Consider the following 10623-nt stretch of genomic DNA (forward strand, 5'->3'; position numbering starts at 1 on the left):
ATTTTTCTTCAGTTAAATCCTTTTGTATAACCCTATGAAAGGGCAGGAGGACTCTATGGAAAGAAGCCAGTTCCCACAGTGTTAGAAAGAATGAAGTAGGACCCTATCAGTCACCCTGTAACATGAACTAAGGAGGCAAGGAAACTATCCAGTATAAGGCATGATGGTAGCTTCCCTGAAGTCTTACCCAAAAGCTTAAGCTTTTAAAAGATTCACCTGTAGCTTTAGTCAGAGCACTCTGACAAGAGACACTGAGAGCAGTGCCATTGCTCAGCAAGACAGACATCCATCTTTGTCCAGTTTAGTTCCTTGAATGCTATACAGCAACAACTCCAGATCTGCAGAACTCATTCAGAAGACTTTTACAATCCAAGTTTATTCATAAAAGATATACTAACATACCACATTTACCATGGATGCTCTTCTCTTTAGACATTTAAGAAATGCCAAAAATAGTAGCACTATGGCCACCATAGAAAGAGTGCCAACAGCAGTCATTGTAATGCCAGTCCATGCTTCCTTACTCAAGAGAGCATTCCCTATAAAGGAAGCAGAAGGACACAGTTTGTGGAGACAGCTCTTCATTAAACCTAAGCAACCTACATTAACACCACACTTGCTTAGTACCTTGGGTTGCAGACCATCCTTCTGGCACAAGGAGGACAGGACCCTGCAAGCTCACCACTGCAGAGTTCACAGCTGGCATTCCACTCTCTACAACAGTAATATAGTAGAGGTAAACCCCATATAGTAATGGATTATGTTTGATCAGTACAATCTAACATCTGCTTAGGCATTACCTCGCTTGCTTCTAGATGGCCTAGGGCATCTTGTCATACACAGAGGGGAGTCTGGTTGAAAACGGTCACAGATCAGGACACTGCAATGGAAGTATACCTAGGACAGAGAAGAGTAGCATTTGTTTTGAGACAGTTAACTGCTCCTACTTACTGCTCCAAGGAGAAGAGTGTCACTTACCAGGCCAGGGAGGGCTTTGTCACCAGAGACAAAGGCAAAAGCCTTCACTTCCAGCCTTTGGCGATAGTTAGCATAGCTGACACCATGACCCACAGAGTGAAACACAGTCCTGTAGCTGTCCAGGTCGTACTCACACCTGCCAATAGGTAAGCAGGTCAGAATGGTAGGGTAGAGAAGATCTGGGCTTTGTTTTTGGGTTTGTGGTTTTTAGGTTTTTTTTTTTCTTTTTTTTTTTTTTTCTTTTTTTAAACAGCAGGCTAGAGTTCCAGGTAGAGGTGCTGCCATCCACCTGCGAGTTCCAACATACCAATGCAGCACCTGGAAGGCCACCTCAAGTGAAGCCCTTATATCTGTGACTCTGTTCCCAAAGCAAGGGCACAGAGAATTAGAGAATCCTCCCACTCTCTGCCAGAAGTACTTCTGTTTCTATGGCAGGACACTCACCCATCAACAACAATATTCCACTGGGGAAGTGAGCTTGGATCTTGTGAAGCTGTTGCCCAACAGTCATCCAATACCAGATGGAGGTTGGGGTCATTGCGGTTCAGGACCTGAACTTCCAGAAAGATGGGCTGCTGCAGGTACCTCACTATTGGGTACTGATCATCACGGTATGGCTGCCTGTATGAGTCCTCTGCAAGAACCAAAGCCTTGTTAGATAAGACAGTGTACAAATGGTCCTGTAGAAACTCTGCTCTAGAGCTCTTCAACAGCAGCAGGTCCACCAGCTGCAGTTTGTCCTAGTCACAAATTTAAGGCACCTGCCTCAAGTAGCATGAGTAGGAGGGAGAGCAACATATCAGGTCATTAGCAGCCCATGCACCAGACCAGTTCACTCATATATCCTCCCTCCCCCTCAAGCTCCAGTTGCTTCCCAGCCACCTGAGCCCACAGTCAGCTTTACCTGGGTAGCTTAGGAGAACTAAGGAGAGGGGACCTTGATTCTTTGAAGCAGCCAGAGGAGGAAGGTTGTCTACCCTTATAGAGAGGGAGGCATCACCAATGCTGAAGGAGCACAGGACTGTTAGCCTGTAACAAGGAAGGAGCAGGTAAGTCTTACATTCATATATAGGATATCCAGGACTAAGTATTACCTAAAGAGGTTTCCAGACACACCTGAGTTCACTGTCTCTTGAGATCCTGCGCAGTGGAAGGTCTGCCCACAATGCCCTCACCTCATTCTCATAATGAATCTTCTCCCCATCAGACTGCAAAGAAATAATAGCATTAGTGAAGGCATTCCCAATGCATGAATACCTCCCCATCGATCCTGACTACACACTTACCCAATACCTGGTCCCACAGCCATTCAGCGGGACATGAAACCAAACTCTGTCATTTGAAGACGACTTAAAAGCTGGCCGGCATGCAGGATCTCTGAGCCTAAGTGTATCCAAGTCTAGCGGTGGTGTAGTACTGCCAGCAAGGATTTCAAAATCCATGTACCCATCCTGGGTGCATACAGCAGCTGTAACAGAGGTTTACACAAGTTGTCATGCCAGTCAGTGAACCAAGAGCTACTGTGCTCTGGCTAGAGATGAACTAGTCCTTCACAGTGAAGTGAAAGAATGTGCCACATCTGGTCAACAGCTGGCTGAACATGAGCCAGCAGTGTGCCCAGGTGGCTAAGAAGGCCAGTGGCATCCTGGCTTGGATCAGGAATACTAGGTCCAGCAGGAGTAGGGAGGTGATTGTGCCCCTGTACTCAGCACTGGTGAGGCTGCACCTTGAGTACTGTGTTCAGTTTTGGGCCCCTCACTACAAGAAGGACACTGAGGTGCTGGAGTACATCCAGAGAAGGGCAATAAGGCTGGTGAAGGCCCTGGAGAACAAGTATTATGGGGAACAGCTGAGGCTGTTTAGTGTAGAGAAGAGGAGGCTGGGGGGGGACCTTATTGCCTTCTACAACTACCTGAAAGGAGGTTGTAGCAAGGCAGGTGCTGGTCTCTTCTCCCAAGTAACTAGCAATAGGAGAATACGCAATGGCCTCAAGTTGCATCAGGGCAGTTCTGGATTGGATATTAGGAAATATCCAATATTAGGCTGCTCAGGGAATTGGAGTCACCATCCCTTGGTGTCTTCAAAAAACATGTAGTTATGGCACTTCAGGACACGGTTTAGCAGGCATGATGGTGATGAGTGGATGGCTGGAAACTTGATCTTAGAGGACTTCTCCAACCTTAATGATTCTATGATGGATTACTATCTGAGCAGCACATGGGCCAAGTCATTGCAGAAGTCAGTCACTTACCTATTGGTGTGTGCTGGTCACAGGGACACTCTGGATGCAGCACCATTGTCACAGTCTCCCCATGGAAGCGAAAAGCCAGTTTCAATGAGGACATGTAGGACTGAAATCCTGAGCAGCTCTCCCCATGTAGCTGAAAAACAACAGTTACTCTCCTGGAGCGTAACTACAGGAGCTCATTTTAACACATGCACAAGTTAGAGCTTTTTCACTTGCCCTGTGGCCACAGTGCTCTCACACAGCTAGTTTCTTAATTTGCATGCCAAACACCAACCCACTCCAAGAGGAATATTTTCACCTCCAGCTGTTTTTGCCAAGAGACTTCATGAAACCCAAGTTGCCTTGGAGTGCTGCCCTACTTATTACAAAGTCAGTCTGCATTCATCTTAACCACAGTTGCACTCAGCCAGCCACAGGGCACACGGCTGACTTGACAGGTCAAGGTCAAAGCTACTGTGCTTGCATTCCCAGTAGATACCAAGGAATTGTACTCACATCAACCCCTGTGACCTGAGGATCAGAACTCACCCTGGACTTCAGGACTCCCCTGCTAATTGATAGCTCAACTCCTCTCTTCGTGTCCAGAGCAATCCCATTTTCCTGGAGCTCATCCATGGGGATGGTCTTATCTTCTACATCCACAGCCATAAGGGTCCCTGAGAAGGCTGGGATGGCAACAGTCATGTGTGTTGCATTACAGATTGCTGGACCTGCAACATCCTCATTAAATATAACACCAGTTTCCTCAGGGCAGAAGGAGGCCAGGTTCTGACCTTCTCCATGCATTACCTGGTGCACAAAGCATTCTTGACTCCACAGTCAGTCTATGATCTGGAGGGCCATACATAAGCTTGAGTGCCACAGTGTAGAGTACCTGATCATTGTGCTGACAAAGAATATACAGAGGTCTGTTAGAGAGTGCTTAGCTCATGAGCCATTGTAAGACCAATCCTGCAGGTCCACACACTACATCTGGTTCAGGACTGCTGCTATTCATGCTCACAACAGCAGTTCCTTCCCATTTCAACACCCTTTCAAAGAGGATCTGCTCCTGAGACTGCCAGTCAGACCTTCACAGGACAGGCTATGGCTAGGATCCTGCTTATGTAGATGCCCATCAGCTGTGCTGCTGTCTGAGGTGCACACTGTGCTTCCCCATTCTATAGGGCTGGGCAGTTCAGATAAAGCTATGCAAAGTCAAACAGCTTTGCGCACACCAGCTAAGCACAGCACCACATCAGCTCCGGCCATGACCCACAAGTGCTTTCCACAGACCTACAGGAGGCAGATACTCAGCCTCTGCTAGAGCAGCACTGTCTCCTCAGTGCCAACTCCGTTCACCTACCTTGTAGGAGACAACCCCAGTGGCAGTAAAGGCCACCTGAAAGATCAGGTTGTTGCCATCAGCTAGAAAGTTATAGCCTTGCTGCATGGCTTGCCCAAGGCTCAACTGATGTATTTTGGTTCCATCATCGACTGACAGAGTCCAGGTCATCGGAGCTGCTGGCACCTGCAAAGCAGGAGATCTTTCCTTAGGAAGGGAAGGCACAACCATACAAAAGCAACAAGGCATTACACAGTTCTTCACCCTGCAGGGCTGCCACCTCACAGGTTTTACATTCAAGTTCCCTATATTGATAACAGAATTAGGCTTCTGAAAAATACCCAAGTATCCCATAGAGGTAACTCCTCCCCCTTGGAGACATCAGGCTCCATTTAGGAGCAAAACCCAGGCACTCCCCCACTCTCCCTTTGCAAGGCAGAAGGCACATACCATATGCTCATCACTGAAGCTTGGAACAAGTCTTGGGAAAGTAATCTGAAACACAGTACCAGGATTAGATCACAGGAACAGAGATTAGACAGTGGTCACAACCCCACAACTTCCTAAGAAAAAATCTCTACTATAGTTTTCCAAAGCCAACAGCTGGCACCAGCATCCCAGTTTCCCTTGCAACAGGGCTGGAGCCAGACCATGTGCATCATTAATGACTATTTGCAAACTAGCTCTTTGAAGAGCTAGTGGTCATACAGCCAACAGACCTCCCTGAAGCTGGCCAGAGCTTTCCCCAAATCCCAGCCACACAGTTCCAGGAGACTGCCATCCTGCCTTACAAGCCTCTAAGCAGGATCTATAGCTCTCCCATTCCTCCACTTACTGCCATGAAGTCTTTTGTACAGTTTGTTGCACCAGCAAAGAAAGGAGTAATGATTTCATCAGCATGAACATTATTGCACTGAGCGCTGCAGGTTACATTCTCCTCCTCTCCCACTGTGTCATTCACCATCAGCCTCAATCTTAGCTGGTGCTGACCATGCTGTGGAAGAGACATTAATTAGAAAAAAGCAGCAGTGCTTACTGCAGCGTGAGGACAACTAAAAGCCATCAAGACTAAACTCCAAGTTGTTTTAGGTGTTTGTACTAGTGCAAGGACAATTGTTATTTTAAGAGTACCATGGAAAAGGATGGGTTGCCTAGGAAAGCATGGGGTCACAAGGCTAGATTGAAGAGCAGAAGATACTGGAAGAACTACAGGAGTCAAGAAGAAAGCTTCAAAGACTGGCAGGTTGTAGCACAAGAGTCAGCTGTTCAAAAAACAAGCTAATAAATGCCAAAACCAAGAGTCTTGTGGTATTTCAAATGCCTAAAAGCAAGATACCAGTAAAGCCTGGTTTTGAGGCTAGTTTGGGTTGGTCCCCCTCTTATTACTCTACCTCAACAGCTATGAGCAGCATATCTTGTTGACTGCTCTGTCAATACACATATGTGTAGAGTGATGCTATGAAACTCTTGAAACTGGCTCGTGTCCCTACAAGATACCCATTAAAGTAGCTCAATTCCTTTACAGGACAATACAACATTTACAGCAGTATCTGAGGGGGTTTAATCCACAGTTGAGAGAACAAGAATTCTAGTAACTATTTTTCAACTTCAGTATAAGTATTTCCACTCTTGAAGAAAGTTAGAGCCAGAAACCCCACAAAACCCAGCCCTGGGGAGGAGAAAAATCCATCACTCCACCACAGCAGCTTCCCAGACTGAAAGCTCCTTTACCTCCAGGCTAGTACAGTTGACAAACATGACACTGAGCAACAGCCTCTCATAATCCACAGTGTGGTCACAGGACACCATCTCCTCACCACTTGCATCTAGGGAGAAGGTGGAAGATTAGCCCTAGACAGGCACCTGCTTCCAGACTACAGTAGGAAGGGCCAAGCCAGGGCAGTAGCAATACATACCAACAACACACACATGCCAGGAGTAGTTGCCAAGCTCTCTGGAAAACTCAACTTCCATCCCATCCCTATGACAGCTCACGCTCTCTGTAGAGGGAAGACCACCATCAGCTCTACCATCACTCTTCTGGAGGCACACACTCTGCAAGCCCTCCAGCCAGCCCTGCTTCAGAGACCCCTTCCACCCCAAAGCAGAGGGGGAGCAGCTCCAAGCAAACCTAAAGCCCACACCCCTGCTAGCCCAGAGAGGGCCCATTACCCAAGAGATCCTGATCCCCCAGGCCATCAGCACAAGAGGCTAAGGGCAGCAACAAGCCAAACAGGAGCAGCAACCTGCAAGCAAAACAGAGCCAAATGAGAACACAGCAAGGAAAGGACCCAGGTCCCCACCCCAAACCCCACTCACCACATCCTTGAGGTGCATAAGCACTGCTGCTTCACAAGCAGTCCCATCCTCTCACTGCCACCACAAGCTTGCCCTTTGGCTGCCTGGGGAGGATTATATAGAATGCTGCACACAGGTGCAGCCTTTCTGCTGCCTGGGGAACAGAGAGCTTGCACCTGACTCTCATTGAGATGCAGTCTGCTTGCTGCCAAGAGGAGGGCTCCCCAACCCTTAAGGTGACCTTAAGGTGATATTAAGTCTTCGGAGACTTTCAGGTGATATTAAGTCTTTGGCATGGGTTGTTGTTTCCTTCTATTTTGAAGACATCTTTTTCTTGTTCTGATAGTGTACTCCCCTTACTCCCTTGCCAGATGTTGTATAGAAAAATGCACATCTTTTGGAAATTATTTTTTAAGAAGGAGATTTCCGTGCCACTTTGATTTTCTGATGATTTAAAAGAATTCCACTGGTAGATTTGAATGTAACTGAGAATATTTTGTTCCCCTGTATGGGCAAATCTGCAATGCTGATTTAGATCTAATTAGCAGGAAAACATGAGTAACAGGTTAAGGAAGAGAAGTCCTAGCTCAGATCTGTAGATTGGAAGGTCTCTGGAGGTTTTGGTTGGACTGTCATTGTTCAAAGCTGTGGGGAAGAGGCCTGGGAAGAAAAAAATCTGATTTATGTTATTTTTCATCTTCCCCAATGCTTCCGAATTCAGACAGACTTGTAAAAAAACCCTCAAAGACTCATATTTTTAGAAGTAATTGAATTCTTGAGATGTGAGAAATCAAAAAGATAGATCATAGGAACAGAGGAAAATTAATATTATGGAATGATAATTTAGGAATGGGATGTTAAATTTGGTTTCAGGGAATAATACATTTTGCATTAATGTACCATGTATTCATGTAAAATGTATTCATTTATATTTCCTTTTACACTTATAGACCTGTGCCTAGAGCAGATTCTAGAGTTTCCTAGCCCAAGTGACAGTAGATTCAATTCTCTTAAAAACTTAGAATTGTGAGAAAGAGCTTGTCTTATCAGGTGCTGGTAGCTACCAAAGTGCTGGGAACCTGGATGGGACAACAGCATGGGGAGAGGCAGGTAGCTGCAGAGCGTGTGATTGCCATCAGTACATGGTGTGGCAAAGCAATATGATTCATACAGGCAGAGCAGATGACTAGTGTAAGTAATTTTAAAATGTTCATTTTTCAGAAGCATCTCTTTAACTCTCATCCTTGCAAGAACATGGCAAATGCAGAGTTAAAGCTATTATGCATGTGGAGATACCAAGTGTGCACGATGCCACGCAGAGCAATATGCAGGCACTAGCTCAGACCCATAACCAGCCCAGAGTAAACAGCACCTCATGTTAGTAGCACAAAAAGAAATTGCACTTCTGCTTTTGCCATCAACAGGATTAGCATGTGGCTAAACTTTGGCAAGAAACTAACTTATCGGAGACTCCTGAATTCACAAACATACATCATGTATCTTTTTTCCCTCTTTTTTTTTTTAATAATCAAATTCATTGTTTTCAAAAGCAATGATTATACAGAAAACGAATGAAACAAACTCTGAAGCCATACACGTTTATTGTGTTATGTATCTATCATTATTTAGTTTGGGGTTAACCAAGTAGGGGAAAAACCGTGTTTCAAGTACGTGTCCTTTAAAGGATTACACAAGTGAGGTACTTTCAGGCTGTCAAATCCAATATAAAGTTAAACTAAAAGGTAATTTCCCCACCCTTGATTCCCAGCTTCATTCAGTTGGTGGAAAAACTAAGTCCTCGCCTGTGCTAGAGTTACCTTGGGGTTTTCCCGGCTCCCAAATCCCTTGTAGTAGTGGCTTGCGTAGCTGAAACGTGATGTTGGGCCAGACAGCGTTTAACCATCAGAGCAACGCTACTGCCACAGCCACCACACCTGTGTTTGCCCTGCAGTGTGTGTTAGCAGCTCCTAATATCAATCTCTGAGTCTGTAGTTTTGTAGGATGCAATTCACCAGCATGTGCTAAAATTATTAGTTGCTGCTTCACTTAACATGTCTGAATTTGCAGCTTAAGCTACAGAGAAAGCATGGCCATTCCTCCTTTAAAAACATACGCTTCTCCGTCTGAGTTGTTGAACCTGTAACGATAACTATGGTCTGAGTTGCAGGTAAACAGCTAATTTGTGCCCTGAAACAAAAAGCTATCTCCATTGCGTTCTTTTCCTTTCCGCTGCAAAACCCTGGAAGGTCTCCTTTTCCGATCATCCATTTTTCTCTTTCACTTGTGTGATTTTCTAACTTTTGGGAAAGAAAGGCATTGCCCTAGAGCAGTGCTGCACACCCCTGAGCATCAGGGCGTTGCATATCATCTCCAGAGAGCACAGATCTCCTCGGCATAGATGCACTTTCCGATGGGCTTTGGCTGTCCCTGTCCCTCATACACTGGCAGCAGGACAGCATTTGAGACACCAACGAGCTCAATGTAGCTTTCCTTGGGACTGTTGGTAGCACTGCTGATGATATCATGGGAAAAAAAACAAAAACAAACAAAGCCAGGACAAAGTCTTTAGCAATGCAAAGAGCCCAAATGCCAAGTCAGGACTTCTACTGTTGAGCACTCCCAGCAAAAACATGGTAAATGTGTCTATGATACAACAGACAATGCCACTGCTTCTAGCCCAGTCTGCTTTTACGTCCCCACTGTGGCTGGGCATTGAGGTGTGCAGGTGAGGAGAGGCAGCACTTTGGTAGTGCTGGCTTTATTGCCTTTCAGTTTCGTGTATGTTTCCCAATCAATTAGGGCCTTGCTCCTGAAATGGGCTGTGCAGGCAGACTGTGAGGGCTGCCCTTGGACCCCTGATTTGAGCACGGTTACACAAAGATCGGGTCGGGATGGGGCTCAGGCAGCACTGGCATGGGTCACACTCAACCTCGCTGTGGGAACTGGGCTGCTCAAGAGGACATCCAGCAACAGTGTCCTTGGGCACAGCAGTTTTGCCTCTCTAAGGAGTGAAGAAATAAGCTTTTGTTGTTGTTTAAATGTTGGCGTCATCTCTGAATTGTGTGGCCACAATTCACCCATGTGACTAATTTCATTCTTCCCGAAGCGCATTAGTTCCAAGGATCTCATTAGACAAGCAGAGACTTCCTTGCCTCCCCTCCATGGCCTTTACCATACCACCTTTGGTGCTTATACAAGTTGCAATGAGGAAATGTTGTGCCGGACAATACCTCATGCAAAACAGACGGCACAACAACATCGCGGTCCAGACTGGGCTCTGAGTTCGCTAGAGCAACGCAGCTAACAATGCTGTAGTCTTTCAACCTAAACAGATTGTTTAACTGGTAATATTTTATTTAAGATAGCTCTCAACAAAAGAGAGCAATAATCATAGGCGTAGCAAAATCCAGTAACAAATCAAAACTGCTAGTTAAATAATTCATTAGCTTACAACATCACATACCATCACAACAGAGTTTCTCCTGAGCCTGGTACGACATTTCAATTGGAAGTGGAATAGTTCTGAAGCTCTTTTCAATCCTAAAAAGAAAAGCTTCCTTCTAACTACTCAGGGAGTTTTAAAAGTTCACAATTTTGAGCTTTAGTCTCAAAAGAAAAATCTCCATTCAAACTGAGAAATTTAGCTCATTCGATGCTGAACCATTTATCGCATTTTAAGTTGAGGTTTTTGGATGGGACAAAGACGAACAAATACCAGGAGTTTAGAAACAGATTGGATTTTGTTTGGTCATTTCTTTTTTCTTTCTTTTTTGTG

The 10623-nt window shown here is 45.5% G+C and overlaps 1 protein-coding gene across 1 annotated transcript; it reads right to left on the reverse strand.

Moving 5' to 3' along the window:
* Positions 1-393: 393 nt before the first annotated feature.
* On the reverse strand, positions 394-10107 carry ZP2 (zona pellucida glycoprotein 2). The gene is made up of 18 exons (XM_075436053.1): positions 10079-10107; positions 6723-6796; positions 6467-6550; positions 6282-6376; positions 5386-5544; positions 5001-5045; positions 4572-4736; positions 4016-4112; positions 3755-3936; positions 3230-3359; positions 2265-2446; positions 2095-2186; positions 1883-2007; positions 1423-1612; positions 979-1114; positions 801-897; positions 628-714; positions 394-539 (listed from the first exon to the last, which is right to left on the reverse strand). Exons 1-18 carry the CDS (start codon positions 10105-10107, stop codon positions 394-396), a joined length of 2115 nt encoding a protein of 704 aa, XP_075292168.1.
* Positions 10108-10623: the final 516 nt, after the last annotated feature.

Source organism: Opisthocomus hoazin, chromosome 15 (genome assembly GCF_030867145.1).
Source record: "Opisthocomus hoazin isolate bOpiHoa1 chromosome 15, bOpiHoa1.hap1, whole genome shotgun sequence".
Lineage (NCBI taxonomy): Eukaryota > Metazoa > Chordata > Aves > Opisthocomiformes > Opisthocomidae > Opisthocomus > Opisthocomus hoazin.